This window comes from Canis lupus, chromosome 9 (assembly GCF_011100685.1).
Source record: "Canis lupus familiaris isolate Mischka breed German Shepherd chromosome 9, alternate assembly UU_Cfam_GSD_1.0, whole genome shotgun sequence".
Taxonomy (NCBI): Eukaryota; Metazoa; Chordata; class Mammalia; order Carnivora; family Canidae; genus Canis; species Canis lupus.
The window spans coordinates 38,312,751-38,334,968 of record NC_049230.1 but is presented as its reverse complement, the minus strand read 5'-3'; the positions used below and the strand labels follow the sequence as shown (position 1 = coordinate 38,334,968).

At 51.6% G+C, this 22,218-nt stretch overlaps 2 protein-coding genes across 8 annotated transcripts in view; one reads left to right on the top strand and one right to left on the bottom strand.

The window, feature by feature from the left end:
- The first annotated feature begins 77 nt into the window (after positions 1 to 77).
- Positions 78 to 20,773, top strand: LIG3 (DNA ligase 3). 6 transcript variants are annotated; one of them, XM_038548111.1, is made up of 20 exons: positions 78 to 226; positions 1,750 to 2,303; positions 4,708 to 4,851; positions 6,616 to 6,813; positions 7,593 to 7,744; positions 9,053 to 9,219; positions 9,331 to 9,408; positions 9,886 to 10,054; positions 11,787 to 11,942; positions 13,630 to 13,761; positions 14,150 to 14,229; positions 15,176 to 15,263; positions 15,634 to 15,711; positions 16,016 to 16,139; positions 16,714 to 16,856; positions 17,200 to 17,274; positions 17,691 to 17,837; positions 18,201 to 18,378; positions 18,741 to 18,823; positions 19,965 to 20,773. In XM_038548111.1, exons 2-20 carry the CDS (start codon positions 1,754 to 1,756, stop codon positions 20,196 to 20,198), a joined length of 2,976 nt encoding a protein of 991 aa, XP_038404039.1. In that variant the 5' UTR covers positions 78 to 226; positions 1,750 to 1,753; the 3' UTR covers positions 20,199 to 20,773. The 6 variants fall into 6 exon arrangements, with proteins under 6 accessions (XP_038404039.1, XP_038404044.1, XP_038404043.1 ...); XM_038548116.1 differs by lacking the exon at positions 19,965 to 20,773 and adding an exon at positions 19,045 to 19,911; XM_038548114.1 differs by having other exon boundaries at positions 130 to 222.
- Positions 16,453 to 22,218, bottom strand: part of RFFL (ring finger and FYVE like domain containing E3 ubiquitin protein ligase) — a 78,868-nt gene continuing 73,102 nt past the window's right edge. Inside the window, exons 7-8 of one of the 2 annotated variants that reach the window (XR_005364662.1) lie at positions 19,742 to 20,735; positions 16,453 to 19,392 (exon numbers count right to left, since the gene is read on the bottom strand). Coding sequence is in view for 1 of the 2 variants with exons in the window: in XM_038548125.1 (XP_038404053.1) it covers positions 20,704 to 20,735 (32 nt within the window). In the remaining variant the exon portion in view is untranslated. Of the gene's footprint in view, positions 20,736 to 22,218 lie in introns of both variants that reach the window. The other variant, XM_038548125.1, reaches the window with a different exon arrangement.

The following is a 22,218-nucleotide window of genomic DNA, read 5'->3' as shown; positions in this document are numbered from 1 at the left end:
GCCGCCGCCGCCGCGCCGCGCCCGGAGCCTCACCTGACCGCCGCCCACGTGGCAGGCGGGGGGCGGGGACGCCTGGAGCGGCGCGGGCTCCGCCCTCTGCGCCTGCGCGCTGCGGCCGGCTCGAGGACCCGGATTTAAAGAGACAGGCGCTCCAACCGTCGTGGCGGCGCGCGGCCCGGGGCGCCGGGTCCGAGGCCTGCGGGGTGCGCCGGAGCCGGGAAGGCAGGTGAGGGGCGGGCGCGGCGGGGCCGGGCGGCGGGCCGGAGCCGGCCCCCTCGGCTCCTCCCCCGCCCGCCGAGCCCCGGGGCACACCCTCCGTGACGTGGCGGCCCCCCGGGAGCCCGCGGCTCCGCGGGTGGGAGGGCTCCCAGGGCCGGGCCAGGTCTGCACGGCGGCTGCGCCGAGGCCGGTGCGCGGCGGGGCGGGCGGGAGGCTTCCGGTGCCCCCGCGCCCGCACCGCCTCCGGGCCGCGCTGGCCGGCGCGCCCTGCACACGCCCCGGGGCGTCGGGAGGCCCCCGCGGGAACTGGGCCCCCGCAGGAGGCGCGGGGCTGCGGGGCTGGCGCGGGGCGGGGGCGGGGCGGGGCGGGGCCCGGGGCCTCCGGAGCACCGGGTGGAGGCCCGGGGGTGCTGAGCGCCGGGGGCCCCTTCTGCTGCGCTGCGGGACCTCAAGCCTGCTGGTCCTCGCAGACCCGCCGCGGTCTCACGGTCTCACCGCGAAGCCTGCGCGGGCTGCACAGGATTCCCAGCGTATTTAAAATGAGAACAACGAGATGCTTTAGAACATAGGAATCTAGAAAGGCGGGAGGACACCATGTGAGCGTAACCCCCGCCTCCGTTTGGGGTGATTTATGGGTTCCCCTGCCTCCTGCCTCCTACACCGCGCTCCGAGCAGAGCAGGCTGAGCGCACAGCGGGAGGGAGCCTCCGCTTTCCTGAGCGGGGTAAGAGCTCCCGCGCTGGGAAGGACAAGCTGGGGAGTCTGTTGTCCGCGCCCTAGCGCTGCAGGGAATTGGGAGAGGTCACACAGCTAAGGAGCGAAGATAGGAACCCAGGCAGGCTGGTTCTAGGCTCCATTTAATTGCCTCTCAAAATAGGTCATCTGATTACATCACAAGTCTATAGGGTGACCTCATTTTATTTTCTGAGAATGGCCTGTATGTTATACTTCACATTAAAAACTTCATGAGGGCAGCCCCGGTGGCTCAGCGGTTTGGTTCCGCCTTTGGCCCAGGGCGTGATCCTGGAGACCTGGGATCGAGTCCCACGTCGGGCTCCCTGCATGGAGCCTGCTTCTCCCTCTGCCTGTGTCTCTGCCTCTCTCTCTCAGAATGGATGAATAAATAAATAAATCTTAAAAAAAAAAAAACTTTATGAGCATCATGTAATTTTTTTTTGTTTTGCTTTGATGATGACTAAAAAGAAACTTCAGGATCCTGTAATACGTAAGAGTCATCATCCACTATAAGTATTGGTATCGCTGATGGCCTGAGAAAAGCTTTCATGTTATTTGGATTTGATTCTCTTGGTTGTGATTTGTTAGATGTACATGCGTGCGTTAAGTTTTGAACACCCTTCTGCAAACTGAATTTTCCTGTCCTGGAACTCTTCTTCATCTTATAGGCAATAAATCTTTAATACTTTGGGAAATGTTTGGTTGGTCAGCATGGGATGTATTAAGGCTTTGGGCTTAGGAGAAAGTGGAAGCCTGGCTCCTCATTTATATCTCACTTTTTCTGCCTCTCACACAGCTGTATGACTTTGGCTTTCAAGATCCTCTTCCCACCAACCTTCCGCGCACTCAGGCGAAAAGAATTGTGCCTGTTCCGAGAGCCACATCACTGGCCTGACATAAGACAGTTCAGCCATTGGTCAGAAAGAGGTCTGCTTCATGGGTCCTGCCTCCTCCAGAGAAGAAAGCCTGTTCTGTCATTCCAGGAAGGCAGTCTAAGACCACGTGCCACCTGCCTTGTTTTTTTGCCAGGGTCGCATGTGGGACTCTGCAGTGGGCCCTGTGAGATGGCTGAGCAACGGTTCTGTGTGGACTATGCCAAGCGTGGCACGGCTGGCTGCAAAAAATGCAAAGAAAAGATTGTGAAAGGTGTATGCCGGATTGGCAAAGTGGTGCCCAATCCCTTCTCAGAGTCCGGGGGTGATATGAAAGAGTGGTATCACGTTAAATGCATGTTTGAGAAATTGGAGCGGGCCCGGGCCACCACAAAAAAAATTGAGGACCTCACAGAGCTGGAAGGCTGGGAAGAGCTGGAAGATAATGAGAAGGAACAGATAAGCCAGCACATTGCAGGTGGGTGAGGGGAAAAAAAGAGGAGAGGAGAGTCCCATTTTTTTCTTCCTTCCCACTTTTTTTTTTTTTTTTTTGGAATTTCAAATTTACAGAAGAGTTGTGAGAATAAAAAAAGAAAAAAGAAAGTACATATTCCTTCTCCCCTGACACACCTGTTGTTAACATTTTGTTCTCTAAGCGTTATCAGTTGTGTTCTTATGTGCACTGTTGTTCTTTCCACCTGATCACAGCTTGACTTTTCTTCCTGAACCATTTTATGGCCTTTGCCTTTCAATACTTCAGTGTGTGTATCTTAAAAATGGGAGTATTCGGGATCCCTGGATGGCTCAGTGGTTGAGCGTTTGCCTTCAGCCCGGGGCGTGATCCTCAAGTCCCGGGATCGAGTCCCACATCGGGCTCCCTGCATGGAGCCTGCTTCTCCCTCTGCCTGTGTCTCTGCCTCTCTCTCTCTCTCTCTCTCTCTCTCTGTGTCTCTCATGAATAAATAAATAAAAACTTAAAAAAAAAAAGGGAGTATTCTCTCACATGACCATAATACAGCAATCAACTCCAGTAAATTGATCCTTTATGTAGTACTGTAATGCACCATTTGTATTCCAGTTTTGTCCATTGGTCAAATGTTATCTTGTATAGCTTATAGCTTTTTCTCCCTCCACAGTAGAATCCCACTCTAAGATTCAGGTATTGCATTTTGTTGTCTCTGTGGCTTCCTTTAATCCGGAACATTTCCATAATCTTTCTTTTATGACATTGATTTTTTTTTTTTTTTTGACATTGATATTTTTGAAGAATAGAGTACCTACCATCACCCCCTCTTATCTTTTGATTTTATCCTGTGGACTTACAGATTACTTTTTCCTGGTGATTTTTAATTTACTGTATTTTATAATTCTATACTTGACTGTCCTATATTTGGCCACTTGGGGAAGCCCCTTTGCTCTGGTTTCTGTGTCCTGGATGCTGCCTCTTTTTTTTCCTTGTTTTAATGTTTTTAAGGACTTCCTTACTTTCTAGCATTGCAGCATGTGCTTAGGCTTACATTATTATTATTTTAAGATTTTGTTTTTAAGTAAGCTCTATAACCCAGTGTGTGTCTCAAACTCACAACTCTTGAGATCAAGAGTTGCATGCTCCACCGACTGAGCCAGCCAGGCACCCTTCTTAGGCTTACCTTGTATGTATCCTACCTACCACCACTCTGGAATCAGCCATTTGTCTAAAGAATCCTGGTTCCAATTAGTGGGGAATGGCTTTAGAGACCAAAATCTAGATGCTCTTTCCTTGTTGCCATGAGGTGTTTATGCCTTTCTTTTTTTTTTTTTGTTTTTTGAGTTTTTATTTATTCATTCATGAGAGACAGAGAGAGGCAGACACATAGGCAGAGGGAGAAGCAGGCTCCCTGCGGGGAGCCCGATATGGGGCTCAATCCCAGGACCCCAGGATCACAACCTGAGTTGTAGGCAGATGCTCAACCTCTGAGCCACCCAGGCATCCCAGGTGTCTTTGCTTTTAAGACCTTTCAGCAGGCAGAAATAGAAAATATATGCATGTTTACACACAAAACACATGCTTACACATACACAGTTATATATATATGTATGCATTCATATGTACAGATTCACGTGTGTGTATTTTTAGAAATCTTATACTGATACTTCCAAATCCAGTTAGTCATTTATGACCTTCCATGTGCTCATCTTTAAAGTAATTTTTGTATCTTCAATTAAGTATAGTTCTAGAAGGTCACTTTGGAGGACTCTGGCAGTGGCCCTAAAAATGGGCAAAAAAATAAAAATGGGCAACTATCTATCACTGTTCTTTGAGAGAAGATGTCCAGGAGAGAAAGCTACTTTGAGTATACTTTTTTTTCTCAAGCTCCCCATCCTGCCCTGCCCTGCCCTGCCCTGACTTGGCCATCTGCCTCAGCCTGTGTTACTTCTTGATTAATCGAAAAACAAGGTAGAATCAAACTCACACAGCTCAGAAGACTCAGCAACAGGGACTTTCCCTGCATGGGCCATCCTAATACTTGCTGTTCTCCATCTTCATTGTACTTTCTTATTCATCTATAAATTGGGGCTAATTCCATGGAGCTGAGGACCCCAGGTTTTATCTGTGGAGATGTGTTCTGATTTTTCCCAAATCCGGAGGTCATTCTATATGGGTTAAGAGGTGGAGAGTGCCGATGAAAATATAAATTACTAATAGAAGTAAAGAGCTCCTCGCCCCAGGACTCTCACCCACTGACTCCACTCAAAAAGGTCAGCAGTCCGCAGCCAACCTTGGAGTGATGTCACGGTAATAACTCATCTGGGAAGGCTGTAAGAGCAGTTGTTAAATTCTTGGGAAGTTTTTCTCAGGGATCTTTCACTGAAACATTTTCCCTCTTTTGGGGGTCCTACAGATCTGTCTTCTAAGGCAACAGGAACACCAAAGAAGAAAGCTGTCGTCCAGGCTAAGCTGACAGCCACTGGCCAGGTGACCTCTCCAGTGAAAGGTGCCTCATTTGTCACCAATACCAATCCCCGGAAATTTTCTGGTTTTTCAGGTGAGAGATTTGAGCTACTTTAGCTGTTATGGTCCTTTTAATTTGGAATCCTATTTGGGATTCTGGCCAAGAGTGAAAATTCTGTGCTATCTATCCTCATTCATAATTTGCTTCCGTCTGAGCAAAGAGGCAGGTAATGGCTAATTTTCAACATTCCCCTGGTATAGCATTTCTTTGTATACGTTAATCTTTAGTGCAACAAAAAAGATGTGTTTTCAAGACTTTTTCCCCTTGAAGTAGTCACCTGGGTCAGATGGAAATGATTATAACCTACCCTATAACTTCCTTGTGTTTTAGTAATGAAGGAATTTTGAGAAATTGCATCCCTAAACTTGCCCAAAGCAGAGATGAAAGTATGGTCAATGTCCTGCATGGCCTTACATAATAGGGAGCATTGGGTTCGGGACTTTTACCTCTGTAGTTACTTGTTTGTTCTTCAGTTAACCTTAGGAAGTACTTTCGCGAGCCCCATTTTATGAGTGAGAGAGCTGATGTCCAGTTCATTATGGAGTTAGTATTGATATTGAGGTCTCTTTAACTCCCAACACCTGTGCTCTTTTACCTTGCACCTTGTTGCCTCTTATTGGGAGACATTCTTGTGACCAACTCAGGTAAAGAAAGTAGAGCAGAACACATGAACTCAGAAGTTGTTCGGGGAAGGAGCTTTAAGCAAGTGAAAGAAACGTAGACTTGACGTTGGGAGACCTGGGTCTTGGTCCCAGGGCTGCCATGGGACAGCTTGCTCAGGGGAGCAAGTTGCTTTACCTCGGAGCCTCTGTGGCCTCATCTGTGAAGGGGGAATGGTAACACCTGCCTCCTTTACCCTACAGTATTTGCATGAGAACTACTGGAGAAAAGATGGCAAAATCAGTAACCCTGAGGTTTGTTTTTTCTTTGGTGGTAGGCCAAAACCAGAAATACAGAAGAGTCCCGGTGGCAATAAGGACAGCATGTTCCTGGAAGGGCCCAGGTCCTAGGGAGGGAAATTTGGGAGGAGCTGAGAGAAATGGGGTGTTCTAAAGTCTTACAATCTGCCAAGCACCAACACTTTGGAGATTTTGTTCCCTAAAATCATCTTTAGACCCTAGGTCAGAGATGAGGATGGATTTATAATTTACAGACCCCAGGCAAGAGGAAGCTTACATCAGCAGCCTGCTTGCTAATGGTTCTGCTGCAAGCTTGCAGAATGAAATGTGCTTTGTAAAGGAGGTAAGAGAGAATCACTCAGGAGTTGTACAGTATTTTGGGGTGTCTGGAGGAAAGTCTTACTCATTGACCCCCTTTTATTTTGGCACTAAGAAGTGGTGAGTGGGAGAGAGCACCAAAAGCCTTGGGATGCCTTCTCTCGGGTCTTGGGCTTCTCAGCAGTAAGAAGAGATTGAACCAGGTCATCTTTAAGGCTTCTTCCAGCCCCAAGTCTACGATAGTGACAGTTTACCACTGATGAACCTGTCCCTTGGTTTCTCTTCCATTCTCTTCTGCACTTTTTCGGTCAGCTTTACCATTGCTCTAAGGCCCACCCTCTGCACAAAGGCTACTTGTTCTATGCGGCACTTCTATAAAGAAACGCACAGCAGCTGAGCCTCTGCGCAAGTGTGAGCCTGTTTCATTACCTGTAAGATGGGTGTCATGGTATCCACCCCATAGGGTGATTTGGGGCAATGAAGTGGAGCTCCATTTGGAGCGCCAGCAGAGTTATTAGTTTCCCTTTCTTCCTTCTCAGCAAGGCAAATGAATCATCCCTGATGTTTCTTTCTCCAACAGCCAAGCCCAACAACTCTGGGGAAGCCCGCTCAAGCCCTACCCCTAAGGCAAGTTTGTCCTCAAGCAGATGTGATCCCAAGCACAAGGATTGTCTGCTACGTGAGTTTCGGAAGCTGTGTGCCATGGTGGCTGAGAATCCTAGCTACAACACGAAGACCCAGATCATCCAGGACTTTCTTCGGAAAGGTTCAGCAGGAGGTGGGATCTAGAACTGGATGGGTTTTCCTCTGAAGAGCTTAGAGCCATGGCTGGTTTCATGGGCATGTGAACCATACCTTTGCACAGGGCCCCATGCGTGGTTTAATCCTCTGTTAATACTGCCTTTAAAGTCTCTCTCTTTCTCTCTTAAGATTTTTTATTTTTAAGTAATGTCTATACCCAACTTGGGGCTCAAATTTACAACCTCAAGATCAAGAGTTGTATGCTCTACCGACTGAACCAGCCAGGCACCCCTTGAAATTCATAATAATTTTGAACAGAGAACTCTTGCCTTTTACTTCTTATTGGGCCCCACAAAGAATACAGCCAGTTCTGCTCAGAGCATATTGGTATCCTTCTTCTTCTGCCTTTATTTGATCCCCTGGAGGCCAGGAGAATGTATTGCATTTGACCAAGAGGAAAGTTCACTACCCTGCATGTTTGATCAGGTTTTTGTGACCCACATGCACAGCTGGAGTAGTCTTCCAGTTCTTTTATTCATCTAACAAATCATCATTGAGCATCTGTAATGTGCTCATCGCTGGCGACACTGAACTGAAAGTGTAGCCATGCCCTCTGGGAGTTCATCCAGGGGAGGTAGCCACGTGAGCCACCAGCCACCAGATGCTGTGGTCTCTACTACTGTAACAAAACACGCAGGGTATCTTGTATCGTGGTAGCGCAGACAGCAATGTAGACCTCTCTTTCAGTCCTTGAGTTTATGTATGTATTTGTTTAAGCTCCATTTCTCAAGAAGGCTTCGATTCTTCTGTCTCCAGATGGTTTCCACGGTGACGTGTACCTAACAGTGAAGCTGCTGCTGCCGGGTGTTATTAAGAGTGTTTACAACTTGAATGATAAGCAGATTGTGAAGCTTTTCAGCCGCATTTTTAACTGCAACCCAGATGATATGGCACGGGACCTAGAGCAGGTCAGAGGAAAGGGAGGGTGGGCAGCGTTCCAGGTGGGGCTCTGCCAAGCCAGGCACCTGCAGCCTCTTTTTTCTCGTTGGGGCACATACTGTTTCAGGAAACTGAAACCCATTTGAGCAAGCTTCCTTTATGAGAGCTCAATGTGAGGCTACAGCCGTTAGTTTCACAAGATTCTGAGGATTGCAGTCATACTGCCACAGAGCCCCAAGGGGCCTAGATTTCGAAGGACAGGATTTGAGATCTCCCATGGTCTCTCCTTGGGTTCCTGTTCAGGACCCTACTTTTTTTTTTTTTTTTGCTTTTTTTCAGTATAACTTGGTATAACATGGGAGCCCTGGGTGGCTCAGTGCTTGAGTATCTGCCTTTGGCCCAGGACATGGTCCTGGGGTCTCAGGGTCCCGGGATCGAATCCCGCATCAGGCTCCCTGCATGGAGCCTGCTTCTCCCTCTGCCTGTGTCTCTGCATCTCACTGTGTGTCTCTCATGAATAAAAAATAAAATCTTTTCAAAATTTAAAAAAAAAAAAAAAAAAAAACTTGGTATAACATTCAGCTTTGTTTATTCGTGACTCCAGTTTTGGCATCATGGAAGGTTTTATCCAAGCCACCCCCCCTTATCTGATGACCATATTTGTTTCTTAGTTCAAATTCATTATTTTTTTAAATATTTTTCGAGAGAGAGAGGAGGGCAGTAGGGGAGGGGCAGAGGGAGAGAGAATCTTAAGCAGGTTCCACACCCAGCACATGAGCCCAAGAGGGCTCAATCTCACAATCCTGAGATCATGACTTGAGCCAAAATCAAGAGTCAGACACTTAACTGACTGAGCCATGCAGGTGCCCCCCGCTTAGTTCAAATTCTAACAGGAATCAGGGACACCTGGGTGGCTCATTGGTTTGGTGCCTGCCTTTGGCCCAGGGCGTGATCCTGGAGACCCGGGATTGAGTCCCACGTCAGGCTCCCTGCATGGAGCCTGCTTCTCTCTCTGCCTGTGTCTCTGCCTCTCTCTCTGTATCTCTCATTAGTAAATAAATAAAAATTTTTTAAAAAGCTTAAAAAAAATTCTAACAAGAATCAAATTGGCTCAGTCCTGGATTAGTCCTTATATCACCTCTCGGCCAAGGCAGGTGGCCAGATCTTGTGGTGGGTAGAGGTGCTCTTTCAGAAACTGTGGGTGGGATAGATTGTCCAAGAAGTGAGATTAATATGTGTGAGTTGGGGACATGAGTGATGTTCACTGTTAGTCCTGAAGGCTTGGGGGAAACACTCGGCCATTCTGGGGTTGCAACAATTTTGGTTTTTGGAGACAGGGCGACGTGTCAGAGACAATCAGAGTCTTCTTTGAGCAGAGCAGATCTTTCCCCCCAGCTGCCAAGAGCCTTCTTACCATCCAGGAAGTGGACAAATTCCTCCTTCAGCTCTCCAAGCTCACCAAGGAGGATGAGCAGCAACAGGCCCTGCAGGACATCGCCTCCAGGTGGGAGAGCTGCCCAGTGAGGATGGGCTTGGGGTGATAGAATCACCAGGAAAGGAAGGTTTAGGGGTCCAGAGCTCTCCAAAGACCAAGTGGAATGTGCCTTCCCCCTAGGTGTACAGCCAATGACCTTAAGTGCATCATCAGATTGATCAAACACGATCTGAAGATGAACTCGGGTGCAAAACACGTGTAAGTACCAATCCCTCTGACAGCCTTAGCTGCTGGCTTCCTGTGTTGCCAGCTGGTGTCAGGAGTTTTAAGTCCTGATCTGGATTCAAGTCCTGGTTCCACCTTACTCCTTCCTTCGGGGCCCATCACTTGACCTAGCTCAGTCTCCATTTTCTTATATGAAATGTCAGAATACCCTTCTCACATAGTTATTAGAATTGAAAGCATAGAAATGTTCAATAAATAGAGTATGAGTTACTTGCCCACTCTAGCTCCCTCTTTGCTTAAGGCAGTATCCATGTTGACCCAGGATCTCAAAATCATTGAGTTTTCCAAGAACATTTTATCCTGCAGAAGGCTTTAAACAGTAGAACGTAAGCTTTCTCCCTATATTGGAATCCTTCCTCTCTGCAAGAACTGACTGCTAGCTAGCTAAAGCAATAAGGTCAAAGGCAATGGTTTTTGTTTTTTTTTTTTTGCTCCTGTCTGCCCCGGCAGGTTAGATGCCCTTGACCCCAATGCCTATGAAGCCTTCAAAGCCTCACGCAACCTGCAGGATGTGGTCGAGCGGGTCCTCCGCAACGAGCAGGAGGTGGAGAAGGAGCCAGGCCAGAGACGAGCTCTGAGTGTCCAGGCTTCCTTGATGACGCCAGTGCAGCCCATGCTGGTAAGGATGCTGCTCTGGCCCTACTTTGTCCAGATGTTCTAACCTTCCCTGTGAGATCTGGGAGGGTATGAATGTCGGAGGAGTTTGGGTCAGGCACAATGGAGATGCAAAAGGGTATATCTCAATGGGTGTATAAAGGTGAAGGAGAAGACTGTGGTCTGGTAGAAATGTCTGAACTTGAGGCCCAGCTCTGCCGCCAGCAAGCTGTAGAATCTGGAATGAATTACCTAGCCTTTCTTGGTTTTTCATTTCCTTGCGTGAATTATGTATGAAACCATCTGAAGCATCTAGTTAGAATCCTTTTTCAGTCATCTTTCCTAAAGATAGGTGGATACATTAACTCCTAAAGTTCTGTGACCTACCCCAGAGTAGCTCTGACAGTTATAGTGGCAGAGCCAGGCTTCCTGTGACACAGTGACTTGACCTCTTTCTTCTGGAAACAAGCCTAAGGAATGAAGACCAGGTCTGACTTGGTATAACATGGGAGCCCTGGGTGGCTCAGTGGTTGAGCATCTGCTCAAGATCATCTTGAGCCTCTGCTCATTTCATGAGAAGTAGGATTTCCTATCTACATTGGTTTTTCTGGGCAGTGGGACCCTCCCCAAATGCCATGCCTAGTGAGAGCCTTGGGGTTGCTCCATTGGGGTGCAGTGCCTTTCATGAGCCTGTCTTGTGACATGTAGTCTACAATATAGACTACAGCCTTTGGTTAGGGTTCTGTGTTTGGGATGGGGAAGTGTTTTCTCTCTCCCGGAATGTGGCACGGCCAGCACCAAAGTAGTGAGCTCTGCATCCCAGGGACAGGACTCAGATCACAGTAGTGATCTTTCTGACTTTCATACGAATTCTTCTTGGAGTCTGTTGTACAACCTGCCATTTATTCAAAGAGTGTATAGGTTAGATAGTTTCGTGATAAACTACACAGGCTTTGGAGTTGGGCCTAGCATCATTCCTGCCCCTCACTTGCTGTATAACTTGAAGTGAGGACTTCTAATGCTCTTCAAACTGGTTTTCTCATCCATAAAATGAAAACTGTGTCTATCACATAAGATGATCTGACACATACAGACACCCCCAGGATGGTAGTGGTTAGGTTGAGTCTGGATGGCACTGGTATGTGCAGAGGCACTCTTGTGGCCTGTCCTGGGGCTCTCTGACCACTGCTACCATGCCAGCCTCTCTGTCGCCTACCTCTCTTTATCTTCCCCTCTACATATCTCCTGTGCTGAGGTCACTGCTGTTTTGGGGGATTTTTTTTTAAGATTTTATTTATTTATTCATGAGAGACAGAGGCAGAGACACAGGCAGAGGGAGAAGCTGGCTCCTCTTAGGGAGCCCGATGTGGGATTCGATCCCAGGACCCTGAGCCAAAGGCAGACACTCAACCACTGAGCCACCCAGGCATCCCTACTGCTGTGTTTAATAGGAAGCCAAGGCCCTGCAAGATCCTGAATTACTGAGAAAAAAAAAATGAAATACTGTTTCAGTGGAATTTTATTTATTTGTAGTCCCCAAAAGCCCAGCTCCTGTTTTAGCTGCAGTGATGCTTATAGTCCAAATAAGCACTGCCTAGCCTTGTACATTTCCCCCAGCTCTTGAGCAGTCTGCCTGGAGGGTATCCTGTGGTCAGCAGGCCTTGGGACCTGGACTCTGGGGCTGTCATGCCCAAGCAGCCCCCAGTGAAGAACACCTATAAGTCTCCAGGCTTTTCTTTCCCCTTCCCCCTCCCAAGGCCGAGGCCTGCAAGTCCATCGAGCATGCGATGAAGAAGTGTCCTAACGGCATGTTTTCCGAGATCAAGTACGATGGGGAACGAGTCCAGGTGCATAAGAACGGGGATCACTTCAGCTACTTCAGCCGCAGCCTTAAGCCTGTGCTGCCTCACAAGGTACAGGTCCCTTCCTCTGCTGGGACCATCTCCCTCCCTTCCCCTAAGAACCTCGAGGCTGTGGTTCTGTAGTCCTTTCAGCTCTGGTATGCAGTAGAGTTTCTTTTGTATTTGTTGAATGAATGTATGTATTTTTGGAGTCTTGCAATGAAGGGCTGCTCAGTGGGGACACCCGAAGATCCCACACTTGGGTTAGCACAGAGCCCCAGGGGACGGTGACATTCCCCTTGCCCACATTGATGCTGGGACCATGAGCTCACCTGGCAAGTGACTTGCAGTGCTTGTCTTCTGCGTTTCCATGTCCTGTGTGCTCCACGAGTGAAATTACAGGTTAGGGACAAAGAAGCTATTGGGCTGTCCTTCATGAATTTGATAAGCCTTTACTGAGTGCTTAGTCTGCGCTAGGTGCTATTCTTGATAGTGGATGTACAGCAGTAAAAAAAAATGGACAAAAGTACTTGCCCTCCTCCCCCGCCAGAAGCTTACATTGTGATGTAAACACAATCCAGTGGGGACATCTGAGAGCACAGACTCCTGTCCTTTATTAAGGGGCTTTAAGAACCTTGCCCCTGAGTCCTCAGCAGCCAGGGTTTCTGTGAGCTTTGGGGCACTCCTCAGGGAAAAGCTGCTGGGATATCTGGCCCCAGTAGCCTTTGAGTAGAGGGGACTCTCTGTGCTTGCTATGCCTTCTCTCCCAGGACAGACTCCATTTTTCAGAGCCCTGGGGGTGGAGGAGATGTGTTGGGTGGCTCGCGTGCTTCCCTCACCCCTGCCTCCCTGCTGGAGCACCGGGCATTGGGCCATTCATTTCAGATATGCAGAGGAGGGCTAAGCATTGGCCTCCCCAGGGAGATTAGTGCAGACTCACCGGCTTGGTGGGGCCCAGTAACCTTGTCCAGGAACTCTCCTGGGTTGCTGCTCAGTGGGCACCTCTGCTACCTGGAAGAGGTTTGGGCCCAGCTTTCAGAGTTCTAGACCTTTCCTGACTCTCTCTTACCAGTTGTCCCTTGTCTCTCCTGTGCTTGGGGGACAGTTATACAGGCCTCCTCTCTCCCCACTCCAAGCCCCATAGGTAGCAAGTGTGCTCTCCGGACCTCACTGCTGGTATCATGTGGCAGGGGCCACCCTCCGTCACAGTGGGACTACTCCCTGTCTGGAACTCTCAGAGACTAGGGATCTGCCTGTATCAGGAAAAACTCTGATTGCAAACGTCCTTTCGTACTGTTCTGAAGATGGCTGCGGGTCCCAAGCTCCCACCCTGGAGAAGACCCTTCTGTTTCCTTGTTGCTCCTAAGAGGGTTCATTGCCTCCTTTCCATCCATCTTGTCATAACTCACCTGTTCTCCCCACAGGTGCCTGCTGCTTGAACTGCTGCCTCCCTTCCACAGGTGTCTGCCCCTACCTCCTCCTCCACATACCCAACTCCCTGTTTCTTCCTTTTTCCTCCAAACTTTCCATCATGGCCCAGAGTGGCTCAGCCCAGGCCGACCTCTTCCTGGGTCTCGAACACTCTCTCGAACTGTCGTCTCAGTGGTGGGTAAGGCCTAGGTCTGTTCTGGACCTGAGTTTGGCTTCCACGTGTTGGTGTTCTGTGTTCCTTCTGGGGCCTGGCTCTTGCGTTCTGGCCTGGCTTTAGATCACTGCTGCCCATTCTTCCCTCAAGTAAGTCACTCTTCTGTCCCCCTAGGTGGCCCACTTTAAGGACTACATCCCCCAGGCTTTCCCTGGGGGCCACAGCATGATCTTGGACTCCGAGGTGCTCCTGATCGACACGAAGACAGGCAAACCGCTGCCCTTTGGGACTCTTGGAGTGCACAAGGTACTGGCTCAGGGCCGGGTGTGCAGGAATGGGCAGGTATGCGCACCTGTACAAGTATTTGTGTGCGCTCTTGGTCTGGACAGAGGGGGACTCTGTTCCTCACTCAGGGTTGGGCTTATCTTTGTTTCTGAACTGTTTCCGAATTTAGCACCAAGTTTAGGTGTGTTGTTTTTTACATAAAAGAAACTAGTATTAGGAACTTAGAATTGGGTCGGTTTCTGTTTAGAACCATCTGCTAAGTGCCCTTGTGGCCCAGGGGCTTCAGAACACATACAGGGCTTTACTGTCCAGTGCTTCAGAGGTTCTCCAGAAGTGGACTGGTCCTCTCCACTGCTTCACGCCCTCTTATTTTTGGCTCTCGTACTTACTACCTCATTTTCCCTTACAGAAAGCTGCCTTCCAGGATGCTAATGTCTGCCTTTTTGTTTTTGATTGTATCTACTTCAATGATGTCAGTTTGATGGATAGGTGAGAGATCTGGTTTTGGTTCCTGAGTTGGGAGGTGGGGGTTCAGATTAGACAGGAGGGAGGGGAAGGGGGGTTGGGGGAAGGGAGCCAAGAGGTCACACACTTGGCTCTTTGTTGGGGGGGTTGGGGAGGAGCCAAGAGGTCACACACTTGCCACACACTCAGCTCCCCACTTGTGAGACCCAGTTTGCTGACTAGATATCTCTCAGAGCTGAAGTCAGAGAGGAAACCCAGATCCCCACAGAAGTTTCTCTGCTACGGCAAAGTGGGCTGTTAAGAAAAAGACTATGAATGCTATAGGATTTCAGTTTATTTCTCCACAAACACCACCCATGGGAGCATAAGGCGGGTGCTTTTCAGCTCAGGTTTTGCTTTTGGAAGAGGCCACCAGGACGCTGGAGACTAGAGGGACTGACTGTAGGTGGGGCCATCTGACAGAGAACTAGTGGTCTTGACTCCGCTGCATCAGATTCTTGGGCCCAAGAAACCAGTATGGCCCCTTGCTCAGGTAGCCAAGTGTCCCTGCCCCCACCCTCCTGCACTGCCCCGTCACTGAGCATGGCGGGTGGGAAGTGGGAGAGACTGGTTGGTCCTGAGGACCAGCCAGCCTGGGGGCGGGGGGCTGCATGGGTGAAAAATGAGAGAGGGAGTCATTTGTCATGTGGGACCAGACTGTCTAGGCTAGAGGCCAGTTCTCCCATGGCCCATGACAGACTAGGAAGCGCAAGGATGAAGTGGCTCCGTACCGCAGCTCACAGCTGTCGGTTCTGTCATGAGGGAGCCCTGTAGGCCCCGAGAGACAGAACTGTTAGGCGTGGGGGGCTTTGAGCCTTCGTGATGGTAAGCCCGTCACGAAGCAGCCTGTGGTCCTTGTGCCTTCTCTCCTCAGCACTCCTAATGGGAGTGGAGAGTCCCGACCTGACCTCAGCTCTCTCATCCCCCTTAGGCCTCTCTCTGAGCGCCGGAAGTTTCTTCATGACAACATGGTGGAAATTCCCAACCGGATCATGTTCTCAGAAATGAAGCAAGTCACTGTAAGCAAAGTCCCCGCCCCACATATCAGCCTAGTGGTTTGAAAGCAGGGCAGAGCCTCTTGGTCAAGATGTGGCTGGGACAAGAAGTCCTTTTCTTTTGGGGGCTGCCACTGTGTTAGGTTATCTCCCAGTCTCCACGTAGGATGGTGGGGCCTAAAACATCCTACCTAGCTGGGCTCCCTGTGTCTCAAAGCTGCACCCGGGTTCTGGTTGGGAGGACCCCTGCTTTGCAAGACCTTTGTTCGACCTGCTCAAGTCGGGGTGTTTGCAGTGGACACTTGACTAGTGTACAAAAGGGAACCACCTCCACCTCCCCGCCACGGCGCCCTCTGTTCTGACAGCAACCTCAGCTTCTCTCTGTTGCCCTCAGAAAGCTTCAGACTTGGTCGACATGATAAACCGGGTCATCCGAGAGGGGCTGGAAGGGCTGGTGCTGAAGGACGTGAAGGTGAGCGCTCTGCCCTCTGCTTGCTCTCCCCCCAGCCTCCCCAGCCCCAGCCAGCAGAGGGCGGTGGCGGTCTGAGGTGGCCAGGGCTGGGTGCCACAGGGGGGCCTTGCCAGGGCCTCCAGTAGCTCTGTTCTGGACCTAGAGGATGGACTTGTGTTTCCCAGGCCCAGGAGCTAACAGGCCCCTGCCCAGGGTGAACTGGGCACTGTGGTAGAGCCAACAGGTAGAATGAAGAGGAAAAATCCCCCCCCCCTCCTGGAGTTTCCATTCTAATTTGGTCTCTGTCCTACTCTTCTTCCCTCAGGGTACCTATGAGCCTGGAAAGCGGCACTGGCTGAAAGTGAAGAAAGACTATTTGAATGAGGGGGCCATGGCTGATATGGCGGACCTGGTGGTCCTTGGGGCCTTCTATGGGCAAGGGAGCAAAGGTCAGGATGGCCTCTTTGAAAGGCACCACTCAAAGTGTAGCTGGCCTTCTCACTGGCTCCATCTGCCAGCACGTCCAGGCAGGACTCCCACTGTTCTGCGATTGAGGGCCCCAACCCTCATGTCACCACAGGCAGGGACCCCTGAGCGCAACAGACCCGGGCGGACAGAGGTCAGCAAGAATACCCCATGCTGGCTGGCACAAAAAGCTCACGGTCCGCTAGTTCCTGGGGCCTGGCCACTTTCTCCTCAGGGAAAATCCCCAAATCTAAATGGCAAGGAAGCTGGGGCTTGAGGAATCAACTGTGTGTCAGACGCTGTTCAGTTTTTTTTTTTTTTTCACTCCTTACCAGAGCCTTACAAGTTGTATGTGATTATCCCCAATTTACTGAAAAGGAAAATGGGCTCGTAAAGGTCAGACTCCTCCAGCTGGTAGGAGGTAGATCCAGGAGGTGAGCTCAGCGCTCTGATGGCAGGGCCCAGGCCTTTCCCCTCCGGCAGGCTGCCCCTCACTGGGCACATGGGGCTGGCAGCAGTGGCCCCTCCATCCACAGCTTAATTCATCCCCCCTCCCAGGTGGCATGATGTCCATCTTCCTCATGGGCTGCTATGACCCAAGTAGCCAGAAGTGGTGCACGGTCACCAAGTGTTCAGGAGGCCATGATGATGCGACCCTTGCCCGCCTGCAGAAGGAACTGGACATGGTAAAGATCAGCAAGGTAAGGAAGGAGGCTGCTTGGCCCAAGCCTCTGGACTGGACCTCATCCTTGAGACTGGCTGTGCTTGGGGACAACAGGGATTGTTCACCTGTGTCCACAGAGAGGAGAGCTCCTGCTTGGCCGTGGGAGAAGTACTAGGCCTTCAGAGGCTTGGAGGGCCCACCTTGTGGAGACTGGCCTGCATGCCCCCAGGCCACACCCTCTCTGGGCAGGGAGGATCCCATGGGGTGAGGGGCAGCTTTTTGTGAAGTCACCTCTTCACACAAGCCCGTGATCAGGGAGGGTTAAGTTTAGGTTTGGTTTGGTTTGGGAATGGCCCAGGATAGCATCTTTTCTCTTCCAGGATCCCAGCAAAATACCCAACTGGCTGAAAATCAACAAGATCTACTATCCTGACTTCATAGTCCCAGACCCAAAGGTACCAGCCCAGTGACCTGAGGCCCTCCAGCCCACAGAACGAACTTGCAGATTCTTTAATGCCACAGAAATACCATCTCAACCTGACGGTCCAGCCTCTGAGGGGTTCTGGACTGTTCAGCCCAGGGACGGGCCAGTCAACAGTGAGGAATCATCCTTAGTAGAGGGAAGATGAGACTAGACACACAGAAACGGTTTGCTCTAGAAGTGACCTGGCCCAGTTCCTTCCAGGCGCTGACAGAGAAGCTGGGGCCCCAGGGGAGAGCTGGAGCTTCCCTCTGGTCATATAGCAGCAGCAATAGTGGGATTAGAACCTATCTCCCCGTTAGCCAGGGCTTTTTGGGTTTCAGCTAGTCTGTATTGCTTCTAGCTGGTTGGGAGAGGTTTTCCTTCCTAACCAGCGACAACTCCCAACAGAAAGCTGCTGTGTGGGAAATCACGGGGGCTGAGTTCTCCAGGTCTGAGGCTCACACGGCCGATGGGATCTCCATCCGATTCCCTCGTTGTACCCGGATCCGTGACGATAAGGACTGGAAATCTGCCACTAACCTTCCCCAGCTCAAGGTGCCAGCTTACACTGTGTGTGTGTGTTCCTGTCCAGAGGGAGGGCAAGGAGGGAGACCTGCCTGTCGCAGGGCCAGGGGGCCACAGCACCTCCCAAGAGAGAGCCGTGTTGCTCTCAGCCTTTTGCTCAGGACTTGGCCCCCGGCTGTAGTCTCTGTTGCTGAGAACTGGGTGGGGACAGAGAACAGTGACTTGCATGGATTACCCAAGAAATGGCCCAAGTTTAGAAAAGCACCAAGAAAGTCAGGTGCTTTTCCCGGCCATTTGTGTCCCTCCCATTTTTGTTCCTCAGCCACATGCGACTGAGACACACCTCCGAAACCAGTGGCCAGGAACACCTGATATTCTCCGTTGCCTCCCCAGGAACTGTACCAGCTGTCCAAGGAGAAGGCGGACTTCGCTGTGGCGGCTGGAGAGGAGGGAAGCTCCACCACAGGGGGCAGCAGCAGCGGCGGAGAGAACGGGGGTGTCTCGGGGCCTGCTGGGGCTAGCAAGGCCAAGAAGGTGGGAGGGAGGCCGAGTAGCCCCAATGACAGAGGCGGTAAGAGAAGGGACTGGGCTGGGGTGGTGAGTGTGCCTTGAAGGCAGAGCTCAAAGGAGGGGGACCCGGTCTCACGTTCCAGCTCTGAGAGCATGTGATTCACTCTATCCCAAAAGCAGACATGGAGTGCTTTCCCTCGGTGTGTCTGGCTGTCGGCCAGAAGCCGTTCTCTAGGTCCCTTCCATCTGCTCTGCACCTGAGTAACAGGCCCCTAGGAGAGACCCCTCGGACCCAGCGATAAGCCACCCTTGAGCTACAGGGCTTACTAGCTTACAGCCTCCCCTTTCCCCGCTCACCCACATTCCTGGCAGAGCCAGATCCTGGCCCTCCCCCCGGCCTCATCCTGAGCTCTCCCCCTGCAGGCCACAAGTTGATAGCCAAACCTTCCCCTGTGAAAGTGGGGCAGAAGCGGAAGGCTCCCGATGAGGCTTCATGCCCAGCAAAGGTGAGCAGAAGAATCCTGGTGTATGGCAGTGGGGCAGGCGGTGGGGACCAGTTTGGCCCAGGGCTTGGTGATCCCAACCTCCTCCACTTGGGCACTCAGAGCCGAGCGAAAGTGTGGTGGGGGCTAAGGGCCAGCCCCCCTGGCCTGCTCCAGCTGCACACCTGGCCTGGGCAGGGCCTGCAGGACACTGCTCCACCCTCCGCCCTCTTGTTGCCTTGCAGAGGTGGCCGGCCAAGGAGCAGAGAGGAAGAACTATGTCAGCAGGCAGGAGCTAGAACAGCCCAGGCTAGCTGAGAGGCTGCAGGGACCCACCAGGCTGCTGGTCCCGTTCACAATTTACATTAAAGGGGAGAAAGCCCAGTCTAGGTGGAGTGCAGCAGTGTGAGTTTGTGCTTTGGGCCAAAGCAGGAGCCCACAAAGAGCGGGCACGGGGCACTGGCTTGGTGATTGTCCTCCTACCTTAAAAGCCTTTCTCCTTTCATGCTCCCTTGTCCATCATTGGTTTGAAAACCACTTCTGAGCACCTACTGAATCCAGGAAGGAGGCTCAGCCCTGGGGGAGCTGCTGGCCTAAAGGGCACATAGGCAAACGTTTGATCTCTCTACGGTGCGATGGAGCCACATGAATCCTCCCCTACTCCCCAAGTGAAAGCAAGCATCAGAGTTTGGCAGGCAGGGCCCTGAACTCAGTCCCCAGCAGAAGTGTGGAACCTTTCCCATCATTTCCCTGCCTGAAGCCCCTGAACCCATGCCCAGCAGAGCTGGGCTCCTGACACCCCCAAGCCTAGCTCCTTGTGCACCAGTGGACTGCTCTGCCAGCCAGCATAGCATTACTGAGCCAAAGAGCCACTAGTCTGACCCACAGGACGGAGCTTGGACATACATTTCCCTTCTCCAGGGCCCCAGTGTGGGGACCCACCTGCTCTTCCTACTCTTCCTCTAGACAGGGAGGGGCATGTGTCCTCTGTAGTGGTAAGGGACTGGGGTTTTGCTGCCTGGTCCTATTCTCCAGTAAATTCTCTGCGGTCGCGTCCTGACGACTAGGCTCCCTCCAGCTCTGGCTCTTGTTCTGCCCTCAGACCTTCCTCTCTGGCCTGCACTCCTCTGGGTGGGGACACACCCTGACCCCTGTGCGTTTGCAGGTGCTGCTGGACATCTTCACTGGCGTGCGGCTCTACCTGCCACCCTCTACGCCAGACTTCAGCCGTCTCAGACGCTACTTTGTGGCATTCGATGGGGACCTGGTGCAGGAATTTGACATGGCATCAGCCACACATGTGCTGGGTAGCGGGGACAAGAACCCTGAGGCTCAGCAGGTCTCCCCGGAGTGGATTTGGGCGTGTATCCGGAAACGAAGGCTGGTAGCTCCCTGCTAGGACTGCAGCCCTCCCTGGCCGTCAGCCACACACTTCCCTACCACACTGCAGGGCTGCGCTCTGGCTGGGGCAGGCTGGGGCAGGCAGGCGCCAATGGCAAGGACAAGGTGGGATGGCCTTTCTTCAAGCAGTGCATCTTCCAGAACCCACCAACCGTGCTTGGTCTCTTCCTGACCAGGACTTAGGTGCTGTGGGTGCCACCAGTGAAGTCCGTTTCTCCTGCTGGTTTACATAGATCTTTCAGATCTGGGTGCTGGTTTGGTTGTCTTTTTGTTTTCTTTTAAAAGGAAGCTTTTTTTTCCCTCCCCTATAAATATCTTGCAGTTACCCTGCCCTTGCTCCCTCTCCCCCCTGTAATTCTCCTAGCTGGAAAGGCCGGAGTGAAGCTGGGCTGTTGAAGCTTCGTCCACAGAGCCACCTACCTGCCCATTTCCTTGCAGGCTCCTTTTAAAGTTGTACTTAAAAGATTGCCCTCAGAAACGCTTCTATTTGGCAGAACTTGTATTCAGCTTGGCCCTTTTTTGCCAGGAATGAAGCCTCATTTGAAAGAAAACAAAATGAATTTTAGAAATTAATTCTCTGTGTTCTCTTCTGGTAGGGTGTGGGCCCTGGTTTGAAGGGAGGGAACCAGTATCAGAAAACTGGGGCCTTTATAAAGAAGGGGGAGGTTATGTGAGCTGCTCCTCTGGGAGCTAAAGGGCTCCTGGAGAGGATATGCCAACCCCAAATCTGGAACCAAGAGGGGTCTTTGACATAAGCCCACCTCTGAGGACAAAACCGATCCATCTTCTCCCATGTGCAATTTAGTGGAGCAGAGTGCAGTTCAGGAGAACTTCTCATGGCAATGTAAACGCCCTGTAAATCCTCACTGGCTAAAATGAACAAGGCACAATTCACCAGGTGCCCAGCCACTGACACAGCAGGAGCTCAAGGTTGGGTTCTACTTCAGTCGCACACGGCGGCCACGGGGACCGGGCATGGCGGGCCTGTTCCACCCTGAGCCGGGTCTTCAGCACCTGAGCTTCAGTCCCTCCAGGAGAGACTGGGAGCCAGCACCTCAGTCACAGGCTGCTGTGAGGTGCAGGTGACCTGGGGCCGGGTGTGGGGTGGTGTGGTGCAGGAGCATGGGTGCGTGCGTGCACACCCCGCCCCACGGAGAGGGCCCAGGGCCTCCCCTCCCCAGCCCCAGGCCAGCGCAGGCTCACGGGGTGGCTGCCATCCCTTTACAGGCTGGCTCCAGGCAGTTCAGGAATGCTCGGAGTCCATACTCTTTTTTTTTTTTTTTTCTTTTTTTTCTTACTGTCGGCAGGCTGCCAGGCTTGTGTGTCTGTCCCCCGCAAGTTAAGGTAACCAGCCTTAGCCTCTGGAACATGCTGGAGTGTTTGGGCCTGTGACAATGAGGACTGCGGCCTCCCCAGACCTTCCTCTGGTGTGCTCCCCTAAAGGAATATTCTGCCGGAGGCTGCTTGCTGGTCAGCCCAGAGGCCAGCTCTAACCCGACCTGGGTCTCTACCTGCCAGTTCAGATGCGCTGGGAGGAAGGGGCAGGAGGGGTTGGCACTGCCCTGACTCTGACCCAGCACGTGGGTGTTTTGAATAGGCACCATTCAGTCTAGCGGCAGAATGGCGAATAAGACTCTCTTTCTTCTATCCCTTGTGCAGACAAAGGCCACTGCTCCTTTGAGCAGTGACCTAGATAAATTTCCTTCCCCCTCTAGCCTCCTCAGGCCAAGGAGCCGGCCGGGGCAGAACAAAGCACTCCCCTTGGCATTCAGCGGCAGTCGCTGCCCTTTGGCCCAGCTGCCCTAGGCCCAGCTGCCCTAGACCCAGCCCCACCAGCCTTGACTGGCAGCTTCCACTCAGGGTGCACCCTCACAGCCAGGGGGTGGGCAGCCGCTGCCGCAGAGGGCATCTCAGTAATGAGCATGGGCTGTAGGCCCTTCCCGGCCTTGCTGTGCACTCCCTCCGATCCCATTAAAGGTCCTAGGTCTCTTTGCTGCCAAGACTGCAGTCTGTCCAAT